Source organism: Lonchura striata, chromosome 5 (genome assembly GCF_046129695.1).
Source record: "Lonchura striata isolate bLonStr1 chromosome 5, bLonStr1.mat, whole genome shotgun sequence".
NCBI lineage: Eukaryota > Metazoa > Chordata > Aves > Passeriformes > Estrildidae > Lonchura > Lonchura striata.
The window spans coordinates 60791170-60808925 of NC_134607.1; the positions used below are offsets into that span (position 1 = coordinate 60791170).

The 17756-nt window shown below is 39.7% G+C and overlaps 1 protein-coding gene across 3 annotated transcripts in view; it reads left to right on the forward strand.

Moving 5' to 3' along the window:
• The window catches only part of RELN (reelin), a 277724-nt gene that overhangs the window by 200830 nt on the left and 59138 nt on the right, over positions 1-17756 (forward strand). For all 3 annotated transcript variants that reach the window (XM_077783642.1, XM_077783643.1, XM_031507057.2), the window contains exons 23-30: positions 1700-1837; positions 2462-2648; positions 6317-6522; positions 9230-9401; positions 9773-9973; positions 12048-12283; positions 14937-15094; positions 15999-16206. In XM_077783642.1, coding sequence (XP_077639768.1) covers positions 1700-1837; positions 2462-2648; positions 6317-6522; positions 9230-9401; positions 9773-9973; positions 12048-12283; positions 14937-15094; positions 15999-16206 — 1506 coding nt within the window. The remainder of the gene's footprint in view (positions 1-1699; positions 1838-2461; positions 2649-6316; positions 6523-9229; positions 9402-9772; positions 9974-12047; positions 12284-14936; positions 15095-15998; positions 16207-17756) is intronic.

A 17756-nucleotide genomic window follows, 5' to 3' on the forward strand; every position in this document is an offset into this window, starting at 1 on the left:
ACTGTTATTTTTAAAATTTATCCACACGTGTACCAAACTTCTCATATGTGCCAGCATGGCTAATTGCTCTGCCACTCTGTCCTCTTCAGCTGCACAGGCCTGCTCTATATTTTTTTTCACTTCCATATGTTTTTTCACTTCCATACATGTGAGCAGGTGGCTCAGCCACCTTTACAATACTCATTTTAATAAGTTTATTCTACATAAATTATTGGGGGTGGGGAAAGGGCTTTGTATCTCCAAGGAGAGTAACAACATTATATCCTGTGTCATCATAAAGTAACCATATGGCTGAGAAAAAAGCTAGAAAAGAAGCTTCTAATAGGAGCCACCTGCTTCTCATCCTCAGCACCCCCAACCAGCCCTTGGCCAGACACAGGCCTGTCCCATCTTAAAACTGGATTTTTAGTTCTCTTCATTCAGCCTTGCTTTCCCCATCTTACCTCCCCACAACAATGCAATCCAGCCTCAGTGCCCACATTGCCACCACCACCCCTTTTACCCAGACCTGTTATGCAGCCAGCACAGCCCCTTTTGCTCCAGCATGATGAACCATTTCCCATCTTTGTTTCACTTCACATGCAACATATTTTTCTTTGTCTCATTCTGACACAAGCATGGAGTGGAGAGTCTCTGTATCCCCTATTTAGGAGTGGCCACCAGCCAATGTCTGTAACTTCTTGGTTGTGCAGTTTGGCAGGGCATCTTGAAAAGGCTTGATGATGACAAAGATTGCTTTTCTTATGATTCATTTTCTTCTCCAGCCTTGGTTTTTGAGGGTGGTGGGGTCATGCTGGGTTTGGCTAGCAGGATTCACTCCCATGGAAAATGTCAATGTTGCATTGGACAATCTCCTAAAGGACCAACACTAAACATTTTTTAATGGATAATATTAGCTAAATTACTATTGTAAAGAAAAACAAGCTGTTGAAGATAAAACTATTTAGAAAGGAGAAGCTAAAGCAAGGTTTTGTGCTTGAAGAATATTACAAATATCCAGAGCTTAGTTAGGCAAGATATTTAATTTGATGATTCCCCATAACAAACCTTGGGTGTTGGGTTGTTGGCCAAGAGCAAGCTATTTGCAGTATAGAAAAAAATAGGTGCGATGAAACAGGATTTTTGTCAAAAACTTGTGGTTTTAATGTCACCAGTGATATGAGCAAAATCTAGTTTAAAATCGTCCTGACAAAAAAAAAATTATATCCAAGAAAAAAAGTCAACTATTGTTGAATGGAAATAGTTGGTATTCACTTACACTCAAGAACTTTAATAATTGTTTAAATAATAAATATTTAAAGAGGAGATACCTCTTTAGACAGTTTATGACCTGTTAACTGTGACCAAAAATATAAAAAACAGTCATGCCCTAGATCCATCTGTCCAATTTTTCAACCGTAATACAATAAAAATCCAGTAATATTTGTAGCTAGACTTACCTTAAAGTAATTCTCAAAATCCCTGCAATGTGCTCTTCCTCAGATATGTCATCAGTCATTGGAAAGTCCATTATATAGCCCTGTGCAGTGAGTGGCATCTTCTAGAAAGTTAATTTGCAAGAATCTGTCTTTGATTGTGCCAGCCTTTGCAGCCTAGGCTATGACTGGGATACTAAATTATTTTTTTTTTGTTACATTTTACCTCTTTTCCTGCCATTCTGTAAAGAATTAAAAATGAATGCATTGCTGTTGATTTCAAGGTCCAGTGCCACACGTTTCCGCTGGAGTCAGTGCTACTACACAGCCCAGGATGAGTGGGCCCTGGACAACATCTACATTGGCCAGCAGTGTCCCAACATGTGCAGCGGGCATGGCTGGTGTGACCACGGCGTCTGCAGGTATGAAGCACTTGTCAGACCCTCCTAACAATTCCCTCCTCATACTTCAGGCACCCTACTATTTTCCATACTTTCCTTTTCTTGGTTGTTGTTCTTATTTTTGTATTAAAAATTTAAAAAAAAACAAAAGCACTACATGGGGCTGACCATTCAAGCAGCATTAGCATCCAGCTGCTCCACACCAGTCTGTCCAAGAACCCTTACCCTTGGCAGATCCAAGCACTGGAAAAGCTTTCAGTGGCACAGGGCTGCCCTGCTGGAAGTCCTGGTGGCCACTCAGAGCCCGGAGCCAGAAAAATGCCAGGGACCAACTCAGCTCTGCTTGGCAGCCGCTGTCAGAATGGGTGCTCCACCAAGGACACAGACTGCTATTCCCTGCCAGCTTCAAACTTTCTGGATACCACAGGGGTTTTGGGGGGATTTTTTAGAAAAAAAGGTACAGAGTTTTTCCATTTTCCAGATATTATGGTTTGTTTCCACAATACAAAACCACAAATACAGAATGATTTTTTTTTTCAATTACGGTTGTCCACACTGAATTTTATAAGGTCAGTGCACTACCTTAACTAATTCCTAGCATCAAATAAAGTCCTTAAAACTTATTATGTTTACACTTCTCCCCAGGTGTGATTCAGGGTTTCGGGGTACTGAATGTCAGCCTGAAAATCCCCTTTCTTCAACCATCATGTCTGATTTTGAGAACCCAGATACCCTGAAGACGGAGTGGCAGGAAATTATTGGGGGAGAAATCGTCAAGCCTGAGGAGGGCTGTGGGGTCATCTCATCTGGCTCCTCACTCTACTTCAACAAGGTACTACAGAGGGCTGGGAGACTGATAAAGGCACACACTGCAGGTTTCTGTGGAGCAAAATGTGGCTGTGTGGCAAAGAAAAAGGAAATGGCAGAAAGCTGCACAATATTAGAAATGTGTTAAACAGCCCAACTGTGCTCGGCAGGTAAAGAACAAAGCAATCAAAAGAGACAGGGAAAGACACATGCACATGTATTCAAGAAATAGCAGCTGTAATGAAAGGTAGTAAATTGCCAGTGTGCTGGGAAGTGTGTATATTCACAATGTCTTACTTGTACATTTTCTTTTTAAAGATTCAGTTCTCAGCATCCAGCAGCTCCCATTTGTTTCTTCTGTACTGTCCTGGGTAAGAGATGGGGAAAGGTTAGCTCTCCAGGGCACAAGCAGCTTAATTTGAGGTCACAGGAACAAAACTACTGAAAAAAAAAACACATTTTCTCAGGCTTTTAGAAAATGGTTAACCTGAAGGAGAATATTCTTTTGTATAACTTAGATACTTTGCAGACAAAAAAAATAATAGAACATGAAAAAGATATAGGGAATTCTGCTAATTAGTAGCAATTATAGCTAAAATAAGAAGAGATCTTTATGACCAAATGTAAGATTATGCATTGTATTCACAGTTTTATTTTTGTATTATTGCTCCTCAGGTCTCTTACTAAGGTTTGTTTTGTTCTTAATTGAAAGGAAGAATATAAATGCAGCTATGTGCTTCTCCTTTAAAGGTTTGATCAAACTGCCACTGCTGTCATGAGAGCCAGATTAGTCCCAGAAGAATAACCCAATATGCAGTGCTGTGCAATTGTGTGTTGTTTATCTCATTACAAAAATCTAACCCATGAAATAATTTTCAGCACTCCTACATAGTCTCACATCCAGCTCCCCTGGAAATAGAGCTCTGCACTGAAAATTTTGTAATAGACCAATCAGTATAACTAGCTAATTGTGATAATTGGATTTTTATACATAATTGTCTTCCCTGTTAGATGTTTTTCCTTCTGGCTCCGTTCCTTATGCCAGGTTTCTCAAAAGTAGTTTGCTAAATTAGAATTAACCTGCTATGATCTTTCTTCTGATTCCTGCTAAGGAGGAGTGAAAAACTCATTTAGAAATTCTTGGCTTCTTTCTATTGATCTCTAAGGGTTATGTTATCACTCATTTCTTGAGTAGTAGCAGTCTGTGTGCTGTCAACAGAAGGTGGTTTATTTAATTTCTGTTTAGATCTTTCTCAGAGTGTCTAGGGGCCATACTTGTAGATAATAAAAAATTATTTTTATAGTTGCCAAACAGTTCTATATTGTTTTGGGGTATTTACATTTCTTTTCATTTGCTCAAACAGCCATTTTTTTATTTGAATGTCTAATGCTTGCTGCCATAATCAATTACTGCTGCCAGAATTAATGTTGGCTTTGTTCTGACAACCCTCTATATCTTTTGTTTTACAACTCATTTTAATCAACTGTAGGTGTGTTCACAATTCAGAGCTCTTTCAATTAGCCCCTGCAGCTCCCGAGGCTTTATGTTGCTGATGCTCTCTCTCAATTTACCTGGTTCTGTGATTACCCTTTGGCAGGCAGACCTGCTGTGGGCTGTAGATATGGAAAGCCCACCTCTAATAGTTTTAGGGCCAGAGCTTGACCCACTGCAGGTCAGTGTGCTGGGGTGCTCCCAGCCAGCCAGGACACACCAGCCCATGGGACAGCAAGAGTGTTTTCATCCTTATTACCCACTACTGGCTCCATTCGATGGTGGGAGTTTCAAATTCCAGTGTCTCCAATGAAGCTGTGAAAGCAAAGTACCCAGAGATCATCAGTGTCCCCTTGGCCAGTATTAACCACGTGGAGCTGCACCCAGGAGCTCAGGGCTGCATCCAAGGCTGAGTTCTCACTTATGGCACCATCCAGGAGGGAATTCCTGTCTCAGCTGGGAATAAACAACCAAATAAACCAAAACAAAAAGAACAATCAGTATATTTGTATCCTGTATGAGCTTTTTGAGAGTCAAAGGATCCTTCACGGGTTTTATTGCCTTGTCTTCAGTGGTACAAGCCAACAAAACTTCAGACCCCCATTTAGCTTCCAGAGGTCAGTCTCAATGCAAGGTGGCCTATTTGGTAGGGTCCACAAATGAACTCAGCGCCCAGGCTGTTGTACCAGCCAAGCAAAGTTTTAGGAAAGCAGTAAACATTTATCTCTGCTGGGTTTACCCTCAGCTGTGTAGAACAAAGAAAGGCGTGGTGAATGGAACAGGATTTAAATTCATCTGTCACCTTATTAAAAAACACAGATGATATTTTAAATCTCAGCTCCAAAATCTTGTTACTTGTATCCAGCTAGATGACATCACTTGCTTATCTCAAATTTATTTGGAATTTGTCATGAGGATCCCAAATGTACAAGTGAGAGAGAAAAACACAAACATTACTTAAAACACAGGTGTCATAACATAACCTTTGTTTTCCTTTTTTAAACCTTTTTATGCTAGGAGATGGACAGAAACACATTTTTTAAGGGAATTATAAAGAGTAGGCAGGATGACAGTCCTGGTCTATTTTGGGGGTGGTGCCAGGCTGAAGCTACTTTAATAAATGCAGAAATATGAACCCTTCATCGTCTCTCCAGCTGTACACAAATGGCTTTGCCCTACCTACAAAAGCTTGTGGCAGCATGATGCTGTGCTGGGGCAGGGCTGTGCCAGCTGCAGGGCGTGCAGTTCACCTCTCTGGAGACACTGCTCCCATCCTGTGTCCTGCCTTGCCACAAGCAGCTTCCTATTCCTTATCAGCATCTTGTAGGTTTGTTGATGTGGAAGTCCACAAGTTCAGCCTCAATCCCCAGGGCACAAAGGGAAGAGGACTTTGGGATAATTTCAGTTACAATAAAAGGATCTTCAGCCTTAAAGTTTTTTCTTTGATGAACATGCTCTGTCTTCTGAATATGCACAGAGTGACCACGTTGACCTCCTAAATTCAAAAGCATACTTGGAAAAGCTGTTCACTCAATTTTACAAGGCTCCTTGTTTCTCTCAGCTGTGCTTAGGTAAACTTGAAACTAAATCCACAGCTTTTAGTTGAGACACTCCTGATTTACAACACTTATTAGAAAAAGGATATAGTTTTGTGTAGGAACAAATCTTATTCAGCTGAAGCATGAAGAGAAAATGGCACTCCCTGGTTCTTGTGTAGGAGACGGACTTCAAGCAAGGTATTGGAACCAATTTCAGGTGATTGGGTAACCTTGTACAGTGCAAGATTTGACCAGGGAAATACGACTAGAGAAATGGCCTTTTTACTTATCTGTACATTATCAATAAAAACTTGAATATTTAAAAATTTAGTCTGGCTTGATTCAGGATATCCAGCACCTGCTCTTTGTACTCTGAAGTCACATGGGACCATGGGGAAATGAGATTAAATTCTGGTGTGGAAATTGTGTTGTGAATTTGCATTGTGTATTGAAATCAAATAATAAAGTTCTTGTGAGATCAAATGACAGTGACATAAAGGATGGCCAAGCAGAATAATTGAAAGACAAAAAAAGCCAAGTTGATACAGAAATCTGTGTCCTTCATGTTGTGTAATTTTGTGTGTAATATTCATCTGTGATGCCTATTCATCGTGAAGGTGCCATAATAAAATTATTATTGTCCCTCTTTTCTTTGCATTGTAGGCTGGAAAAAGGCAGTTGGTAAGCTGGGATTTGGACACAATATGGGTGGATTTTGTACAGTTTTACATCCAGATTGGAGGAGAGACTTCTTCATGCAATAAACCCGACAGCAGAGAAGAAGGTGTGCTGCTGCAGTATAGCAACAACGGCGGGATCAACTGGCAGCTACTAGCAGAAATGTATTTCTCTGACTTCAGCAAACCCAGGTATAATTTTTGATCTCAATTATGTAATCCATATCTACATCAGCTTTTAAAAATAGATATTTCTCAACTTATGAAAACATAAATAATAATTTAAATTTATAATGCTTAGAAGTCATCATTATATAGAAACCTTTTCTGGCTAGCACAGTAAACTCCTGTCACTAGGAATGAAAAATGTAATGAAAGTGGGCCTTACAATCTTAAGTAAAATATAAAATTTCCTGTCACCTTCTATGTGAAACATGACTAAAATGCTAATATCTGCAAAATATTAGCAAGCAAATACAGAACTTGCCCAAAAGAGGTGTAGAAATCTTCCACTTCCTCTGACTCTGGTTTCAGATCTAATGAACATGTATTAATGCCATATGAAGTAAAAGCTCCTTTAAGTAAATATTTAAGGACGAGAAGAAATCATGTTCAGCCATTCAAATTTGATGTCAGATACCTTGTTGGTGAAAAATTTAAATTGTATTTGTCTGCATAGATATTAATGTGATTTCTATTACCTGTAATCCAAACATACATATAATTTTGTCTTCTCATCATTTTGCATTGCAATGAGCAATGCTTTCAGAAGGACTTCTGTAAATTGACTCTTCTTTTCTAGAGGTGATCTAGGCATTTGGAAGTATAAAAGTCTTGAATTTGAAATAGAATAGAATAGAATAGAATAGAATAGAATAGAATAGAATAGAATAGAATAGAATAGAATGATTTCAGGTAGACGGGACCTACAACTCTGCTCAGTGTTACTCCATCCTGGTGCAGAATCAACACTTCCATTTGTTAAATTTTATCCCATGAATCAATCCCAATGCTCTAATCTGTCAAGATTCCTCTGCAAGTCCTCTTGACCCTCAAGACAGTCAATAGCACCTCCCAGTTTGTATCATCAGCAAAAGGGTACATTCAACTCCTGCATCCATATTACTGATAAATACCTTGAACAGGACAGCCCTAGGGTTAAACCTGAGGAATACTGCTGGTGACCAGTCACCAGGCAGGTGTGACCCCATTCATTACAACCCTTTGAATTCTGCCCTTCACCCAGCACTTTGTGAACCTGCTTATCCCACAGGTGGACAACTTGTCCATAAAGACGCTGTGAGGTACAGTATCAAAAGCCTTACCAAAATCCAAACTACAGCTACCCCCTTCCCCTCATCTGCTAGGTGAGTGCTTTGGTCTCTATTTGGTCAAAGTCACACCAAAAAAGAAACTAAATAATGAAAACTTTGATACTGGACTGTCCAATACATTTCTAGACAAAATATTTTCCATTCTAAGCAATGAAGAGTGATGGTCCTTAGTGGACATTGCTATATAGATGTTATTTTTCTCTTGTTTCAAATGTGGTCCAGATATCATTTTCCAATTCCTATTCTCCAACAGTGAATCTAGGAATTCCCTGGAAAAGAACTGAAAAAGAATTCCTTCTCCCCTCTTTGCCTAACTGGCGAGTGAAGCAGAGTGCATGGTACAAAAAAACATGTGATATAAAGAAAGTGTTTTTATAAATTTATATATATATAATCTGTCTAAAATAGGATTGGGTAAGTAACTAATTCTTGTACTTTTTAACATAAGTATGATTAGGCTTGAATCTTGAACTTTTATTTAACATCATTTTTGTGAGGTGGTTTTTTAAGTTGAACATAAAGCAAACTGAGCAGATCTGAAGTTCTTTTACAAAGATCTGTATAGGAAGCCTGAAATATTTTTAACCAAAGAAAACTGCTAAATAATCTATTGCATTGTAACAGAAGGATGCTTTTGTCTACAAATAGGAACAATCAGCAGAAGAGAATGAGAAATTAATTTTGCTAGCATCTATAACTATTACTTCCTGGCATCAGAAAAGCATTAAGATTTTCTGAACATGGATCAGCTGAACAGTTTAATTCAAAGCTAGAGAGCTCAAATCAGTTCCTTATTGTGTTTGGCAATATAGTAATAGAGCATAAAAACATACATTGTCTTAAGGAGTTTATGTCTTCCACAGACAAGAAGAAAAAGAAGGCTTCTTGATATGCAGTGCATAAATAGGTGTCTAGATATATGGAAAAATAGAATAATCATAGAATCATTAAAGTTGGAATAATAATCCTCATAGAATAATAATATCATCATAGAATAATCATCATAGAATCATTAAAGTTGGAAAAGGCCTCAAACATCATGAAATCCAACCTTTGACCCAAGATCACCATATGAGTCAAATTACAGCCCTAAGTCTCATATCCAGGGGTTGTTTTTTTACCCATTCCAAAGACATTGACTCCTCAAGCTCCCTGGGCAGCCCAAGGATCCCCAATGCCTGACCACCTTTTCAGTGGAGGAATTCTGTCTGTTGTCCAAGCTGAACCTCCTCTGGCAGAATTTGAGGCAATGTACTCATTCCTGGGAGAAGAGGCTGATTCCCATCTTACTACAACCTCCTTTCAGGTAGTTGTAGAGAGAAATGAGGTCTCTGCTGAGCTGCCTTTTCTCCAGACTGAACAACCCAAACTTCCTCAGCTGCCCCTCATATGAGTTGCTCTCTTAGACCCTTCCCCAGCTTCCTTGCCCTTCTGTGGACATGCAAATTACCCAGGACTTATACATGTAAGATAGATGCTGGCTTCCCTGACTCTTTTCCCTGTTGAGTGATATATTTCTCTACAAACTGTGCACTCTGAAGTTCTCCTCAATTCCTGTTCCTCAGGTTTGTCTATCTGGAGCTGCCAGCTGCAGCCAAGACCCCTTGCACCAGGTTTCGCTGGTGGCAGCCAGTGTTCTCAGGGGAAGGGTACGATCAGTGGGCCATCGACGACATCATCATTTTGTCAGAGAAGCAGAAGCACATCATTCCTGTTGTTAATCCCACCCTACCACAGGTAATAAGCAAGAGCAGGCTGTGGGTATCCCCAGGAAACAGGAACTATCCTGTTAGGAGATTTGTTTGAATATAGTTTTCTTTGAAAATTCTGGATCTGTTTAAAGAGACAACTGTAGTGCTTGCAGCTGTGTCTATGTGTCAAAATAACATGGGTCTTTTCACAAAATTATCAGGCTCCTAAGGTTTGTGACAGAGCATGTAATGATGCATCTCTGCAAAAAGTCAAGACTGAAGTTTTGGAAATAAAAATTTTTTGAAAACTCCAGGAAATAAAAATTGCAAAATTTGAAAGTTCATCATTTTGGGAATTATTCTGAAGTCACAATGCAAGGGGATAATACCTCTGGCTTTCCTTTTCATTTCTAACAGAATTTTTATGAAAAGCCAGCATTTGATTACCCTATGAACCAGATGAGTGTATGGTTAATGCTGGCCAATGAAGGGATGACCAAAAATGAAAGTTTCTGCTCTGCGACCCCCTCTGCCATGCTGTTCGGTAAATCAGATGGAGACCGGTTTGCAGTGACTCGAGATTTAACTCTGAAGCCTGGATATGTCCTGCAGTTCAAGGTATTCCTTAAACATAAATCTGTGCAAGAATATCAGTTAAACTGCCCTTAGCCAATGCTTGCAAGATGCCACTGGGGCCACACTTCAAACGAAGGTGATACATTAGACAGTTGTGTAAAAAGACGTGAAGAGCACAAGTTTGAACCCATACAGAATAAAATGTCATCCTGCTCTCTAAAAGAATATCCAAAACCTTGGTGCTTGAGAGCATTTTTATGCCTCTGGAGAAGTTATAAAGGTTTTTGTTCTTCAGCACATTTCAGAAGTGAGTTGAAGTGACTGGCATTGTATCCAAGTCAATACTAGGAAATGCTACTGCACTGTCAAGTGAAAAAGGATTTATCCCTTCTGGGGCTCTGTGAGTACAAAAGCTCCAAAGTGGTTTGGGTACATTTTTTTGTATTTTAAACTATTTAAGGACTTACAAGCTGTTCTGTGCTCCAGTGTGTGTTTTTTATATAATTTACTTTTATTGTGTCAATGAATATAGGCTCTAATTAGTATTTTCTTCTTTAAAGAGCTTACAGAAATTTCAGTGGTCTGACAATACATCAGAATATGGGCTCCAAAGAAAGTGTATTTGCTTTGACAAGCTCTTGTTTCTGAACCCTAATCAAAATTTTATTGAGTTTATAATGAAATCCCATTGGTGAATTCTGGAAGTTGGTTGCAATGCAATTTTAATGAGCTCCCCACAAATACATGGCCCTTACATAATTGGTGGATACAGACACTGAATAATTTACAAGTGGAATTATTAAAAAGATCAGATGTTTACAGGCAGCTTTTCAAATATCATTCCCACAGTTCTTTAAATAGGAAAGTTTGTTAGAAATATTTGGATTTGTAAAATAATCTAATTTCAACTAAAAGATAAGCTAATAAAATGCTATTCAAACTGAAGGGTTTCAGTACAATTTTCTTGTGAGTATTGCATGTAGTTTTATGCTTTAAACTGTTTAAAACACAAGGATATCTCAATATATAAATACCATTTAGCCTGGAAAAGATGCTATCTGCCTCTTCGTCACCTTGCAGTACTTCAGTGACTAAGTGTCCATTCTCTGGGTTTGATGATCAACAGCAATTAAGAAATTGTCTGTGTTTAAAAAAAAAAAAATCAATACTTAAAAAATGTTACATACACCTTCCATCACTGAAGCACTTGACAATGTAACATAACTATACAAAACATAACAATGTGTCACAGAACAGTGAGTTCTTCTTTATAAAGTCTATTATTTAAGGACTGAATTTATACTTTTTTGGAAAGCTTTTCAGCCTGCACATAAATGTGTTAGTCCTATTTGCATGCTTTCGTGAGTGTGTGAAATTTCCATTTTAAATAGCAGACTGGAATAATTTTGCATTGATAAGCTCAAAGACAACAATTTGTTAGAATTATTTCATTTTACATGAATGATTTTGTTTTACATTTTGCATTCCGCAGCTCAAGTAGAATTTCTGCAATAAACTAAGGAAAACTAATATTTTTCTGATAACTTGAAGAATGAAACTGAAACTTCAAATCAGCAGTTGATTTTGGTCTTGGCTGCATTCTCATTTCACATTTTAATATGCATTTTTTCTTCTTAATCCAAATGTTACTCTATTCTGGGGGCCCAAACTGCAGTGCCAAATTCCAGACATCATTCCTGCAAGGCCAGTGACAAGGCTGTGGTTAGGGCTAGCCTGGGAGTCAGGCTGATCCTCTGGGCACACTAGGCTGCAGATGGGGTGGATCCCAGAGGATACAGCTCCTTCCACTCCTGGGCATGCAGGTGCCTGCACAGAGTTTGCTGTTTGGGGCTTGCTATGCCCAGAGACCCTTGGAAAGTTCTTTGCGCCTCTTTGTGTGCTGAACTCAGCAACCTTAATGAAGGAATCGTGGGAATTTCTACCAAGAAATGTCATATTTCCATGTAGGAAGCAGACTCCGAGCATCAGTCCCTGTCAGCCAGCAGGGTTCAGAGCGAGTGCTCTGCGCAAAAAGTCAAAGGTGGTTTGCAGCCAATAAATACTAATAACAGTGCAGCTTTCTTCGTGTCATTTCTGACCCTCTGCTTCTTTGCAGCTGAACATTGGTTGCACCAGCCAGTACAGCAGCTCTGCCCCCGTGCTGCTGCAGTACTCCCACGACGCTGGGCTCTTCTGGTCGCTGGTGAAGGAGGGCTGCTACCCCGCCTCCCCGGGCACCAAGGGCTGCGAGGGCAGCTCCCGGGAGCTCAGCGAGCCCTCCGTGTACCACACCGGAGACTTCGAGGACTGGACAAGAGTTACTATTGTTATCCCCAGGTCTCTTGCAGCCAGGTACAGTGCATTGTAAACCAGTGATGCCAGTGGGACCCGTGGATTAGCTGATTTAGCTGCTTCTAGAATGGTACATTAGGAGAAAGTCGCAAAGCTGTGAATAAAAGCAGTATTAAAATATGGCTGATCTGGGGAAAATATACTGTGCTGCCCAGAGCAGTGAGAATTTTCTATTTTAAAGGTGTCAGATTGGTCTATAATAAATAATTAAATTAAAAAGCAGCGAGGAACCCAGCACATTTTAATTTGACATCAATTCCTTCATTGTCTTTATCCATGTCAGCTAGGTCAGAGGCACCAGCAAGAGAGTAAGTCACATGAATTAAATAAGCCATTTGAACGGGATTAATTTTAGTTACCACTGGGCAATGAAACCTAAGCAAGGTATTTGAGCTGATGAATAATGTGCTGTGTCACTGAAGGCAGCTGGGACAGCCAGAGGCAAAGAAGGGAAGAATGGGAGTTGTGCACATCTGCAAGCACAACCTCAGCATCAGAGTGAGAAAACATCAAATGGTGGAAGACACAAATAAGCCTTGAAATCAGGAGGGTTTTCTCAGTCTTATCTGGATTTGGGTGAAGTTCCTCACTCCTCTTACTCTCTGCCTTACTCCATCAGTAAAACACTCCAATCTGATTTGTTGGATGCACCAAGCACTGCCAGTGCAACCACCCCACCAGGGCCCTGGCCATGTCCCCCTGCCTCCTGTCTCTCATCCTCCCAGCAACTTCTCTAGTGCTGCCTCTGAGTTTCTGACCCAATCTCCTCCCTCATCCTCAATCCCATTTGAGTGTGTGGCATATTTTGTAGCAGGGGGGCCGGTGCCTCTGCCGCAAGGACTTGAAATAGCAGTGTGTACCATAACAAGTTTGTCTTTTCTTCAGTAATTAGCCAATAAAAGCAGGTGCCAAGTTGCACAGATCTGACACCAGCTGATTTGATTTACCCAAAACAAGCAGGGCAGAATCAATAGCAGCAATCTGTTTGGCATTATGTGCAGTAATGTGATCAGGAATAAGAAGCCCATGCTAATACATTAAAAATGTGACTAATGTGGCTGCAATGAGTGTCTTGGCATGTTGAGACCTGAGTTTGTTGTGAGCCACTTAGGAAATCATGGTTCATAGGTTAACCAGGGAACATCTCATTTCATTATTTGCTACCAAGCATGAGCATGATGATCACCTACCTACCAAATCCCAGTGCACAAAAAAAAAAGAAAAAGCAATAGGTTTATTATTTTTTTAGGCAGAGTACCAACGAGGATATTAGTTAAACCATTATATTGGCAATGAGATTTTAAATCTGTTTCCCTCTCAGTAACTCTTGTGAAATTATTAGCTAAAAGTTAAAGATTGGGAATTAATAACCAAAATTTTTTTCTTTGACAAGTTTCCTATGCAGTGAGTTGTGGGCAGAGTGGGAACTTCCGACAAAGTTTATTAAAGAAGCCCTCACACTGAGTCATGAGGTCAAGAAAGGACCCCACTGCTTCCTAAACTCCTTCTCTGAGGGGAGCCTGGGTGCAGCTGGATACAATCTTAGCCCTAGACTTTGTCAGTGGTCTATGTCTAAGGGATTATACAGGTGTAACTGAATCTTTACACAAGGTAGTCCTTCAGGATTAAGGATGGCAAACTAGATATATTTATATCAACATGTTTATTTATGATTTATTATGGTAGCAATTAGACAAGAAGATTTTAATCAGAATTGTTTATTATGCAGTATTAGAGCCATAACAACTGTTGTAATATAGTGCTCTACAAAGCAATATTGAAGCAATTGTGTCAAAATTATTGTATTAAAGCTAGCAAAAATTATTATTTAGTGGCGACTGATGTTATTCACCCATACAATGACTGTGGGCAAATATCTTGCTCAGCCTCAGAGATTAATCTTTAGGGGCATCCCCACTCAATGGAGGAATCTGCAGCCACTCCAAGAAAGGCTATGTCAGAAAACCCTGCCATTAAAATTTGGGACTAGACTTCTTGAAAGTATGAATGGATGGACTGTCAATCATATATCTCTTGGGTCAGCTGTGTCAGCTCAGAAGCCTTAGACAAGTTATTAATGATATTGTTTGTTCCTTCATCCATGTTTTACCAGGTCTACCACATCACCATCTCACTGGCAGGATGTTTAACTCTGGGATTGATGAGTCAGACTGGTTATTTCTGTTTAGAAAGTGGCTTTTTTTTCTTGTATCCAAATAACTTAAAGGTTTTTTACTCAAAAGTGCACAATCATGTAATAAACTCTGCATCTCTGCCATCACTGAGTTCCTTTCAAAAATACTCTAAAGAAATGAAGTTCAGGGATTTTGATATGTAATTAGCACTTCAGGTTGGACTGAGTAGTAAAAAGCATCTTCCAAGTCACGTTAATCGTTCACTGTTGTTGATAAAACCATGTATTTGCTCTTTGCCTCACACTGATGGACATGGGCCAGAGAAACAGAAGAAGTCGAAATGCAGCCAAAAAGTCTGAAAGAAATATCCTTAAGCAATGTTGCACAAATGTAGCATGACAGAAATCCAAGTATCCTATTTGCAAATGGCTAATTTGGGAAAAGGTCCTTCTAATCTTAAGGAAGGAGCAGTAGCTATCGAAGCCAGGAGTAGCAATGCTGTTGTTTTTTCTCTGCAGTAAGACCCGATTCCGCTGGATCCAGGAGAGCAGCTCCCACAAGAGCGTGCCTCCCTTCGGCTTGGATGGAGTCTACATCTCCGAGCCTTGCCCCAACTACTGCAGCGGCCACGGGGACTGCGTCTCGGGGGTCTGCTTCTGTGACCTGGGCTACACAGGTAACACAGCCCTCCTCAGGGGGCATTACAGTAGGCACGGGCTGAGTTCAACCTGTAGACCTGACATCTTGTTTTTCCTCTCCAATATTTCGGGAAAATATACGATGACATATATTGCATGGGCTGCCAGGAGGAATCTTTCTTGTTTTGTTAAATTAAATTCGGCACGGGCAAAGCAGAGCAGCTGAAGGCAGCGGACACCGTTGATGTTTCTGGCAACCACAATCTTTGAATATCACCATCTGTATGAATGGGAAGGGACTAGCAATAAAAGAGAAAACAAAATAAAATATTATAAACTGAAAAGTCTGTTTAAAAGCCTTTGGATCATCTTCAAGAGAATTGTTGCCATTTTTGAGTCCCCTGGCCATCAGATGGCAAGGGACCAGGAGGGAGCATATGTTCTGACAGGCCCTTCTGTGGAAAATTCTGCTCACTTGTGGTTTTAGGGGCTTTCATGCTGGAATAGGAAAAAACCCAAAATGCAAACCCTGTGAAAAAAAAAAGATTGACACAACCGGTTGCACACTGCAGTCTTTTCAACCCTCAACCAACAAAGCAATAAGCTAACATCTTTTGTTCAATTTGTTTAATATTAAATAGAAGGATAATATTTTTCTGTTTACAAAAAAATGCCTTATCAACATAAAGCTTGTCTGTTTTTCACCTAGCAAAATAAGCCATCTTAGAGTTTAGAGGAAGAGAGTTTATTCTTCCTACAGAAATTTGTAAAGTGGGTTTAAAAAGGTACAATCCAGTCATCAGGGAATTTTCTTAGAAAAGCCTGGTGCTTTGTCACAGATAGATACAATGGAATCATGTGCCAGTGTACTGTATCTGACCCTTACTCTGTCCAACACAGTTTCACCAAAGCATCTCCCCCCTTTTTTTTTTTTTCTTGAAGCATCACATGGAACCTGTGTGTCTAATGTGCCTAATCACAGTGAGATGTTCGACAGGTTTGAGAGGAAGCTAAGCCCTCTCTGGTACAAGATAACAGGAGGTCAGGTTGGGACAGGCTGTGGTGTGCTCAGCGATGGGAAATCTCTGTACTTCAATGGACCTGGCAAAAGGGAGGCAAGGACTGTTCCCCTGGACACCACAAATATCAGGTCAGTGCTCAGTGCTGCTTCTCAAAATTACCTGTGCATTCATGCTCTCTGTTCTGCCCTGTTGCAAATGTGGATATGAGAAGGTGGGAAATGGTTAGTTGTTTTTTTTTTTTTATGGTAGTCATAGCTTGTACAAGAGCTCTGAAAGATAGAAAAAAATACTTTTTTGTTCATTCTGATGTACTATCTCCCTTTTTTGAAAGCAAATACTTAGATTAGAGACAGTGGAATAGCAGCATGAAATAAAATATTAACTTGCTATCTTTCTGAGAAGATAGTTTGCATTGTATTCTAAGGCAGAAGACATGGCCTTGAGAATGCACAAAACTTAAGACTCTGCCCATAGCTGGGGAGAAAAGCTCCTTTTCCTCTGACTGTGTTGAATTGCAGGCATGAGGATGGCATAGCAAGGAGCTGTTGTGTGCTTGCCAGATGTTGTGAATTACTCCACTTGTCAGAAGTGCAAAGGAATGGAATGTGAATTGTTTCTGCATAGCCAAGAGGCTAACAAGCCTTCACCTCTCTCCCTGCTGGTACTGAATCCTGCTACATTGGTAGCAATTATCCTCTTCTCTCCAATTGCCTAGCTGATTAATGTAATTAGGATGAACAAAGGGCTGTTAATTCTAACCACTATTTAGCTTGGAGTTTGCTGCAGCTTTGTCCAGTCTCATGAGAGATTAGGCACCTGAAACCTTGAGCACTCTACAATTTTGGCAGTTAGCTTAATAAAAGATATTTCTCCTGACAAATAGTGCTCTGAGAGTAATAATGCCATTATTTGCTCCATTACTGAATTTATGGGATCACTCAGCAAAGACTGGCCAGAGGTTACTGTGATCACTCCAGCTCAGGCAAGCAGGATTCTGTAGGACAGGGTGGGAGCTGCTGGTTTGGGGAAGTCCTCAGCTGTTCCCTGGCACTGCATAGCACTGCTCCAGCCACTTTTCTTCTGTCCCCTGCATGTCTGACAAATACATATCATAGTTATATGATTATGTAAATTAGTTATTAATTAAACTAATTAATTGTTTGACAAAAGTGCTTTGTGCAAGTACATGTTTGCCCTGGAACTCTGGGAGGATGTGAACATTTCTATTCTATAAATCCTGTGTTATTCATCCTGGGAAGCAATATATTGGAAGTAGTCTAGACTACTTCCTCAAAAAGTCTGTATTCAAAAAGCTATTTTTGGTTTATTCCTTCTTTCATGAAGAATTTTTTTTAAAGCAAAGTATTAGTTTTACAATTACTTTGAAACCACTTTTAATGACAGAAATTCATATTTATAGCTTTCCATTTTTGCAAGGTTTGAACCCTTTTAAAAGCCAAAAGGCATTTTAAAATTCTGAGCAATGCTCTTTCTTGATGCTTTTAATATACCACTGCTTCTGTTTTGCACAAGAATGTGGTTATCTTGTGTCTTAAATCTTCCTCAAAAACATAAATGGCCAGAGAAACACTTTGTAAGAGCAACTACAATCTGTCTTCTGACCATGTACTCACAGTGTGAGCTACTCTCCTGCTGATTATTATGTCAAGTAAAAAGT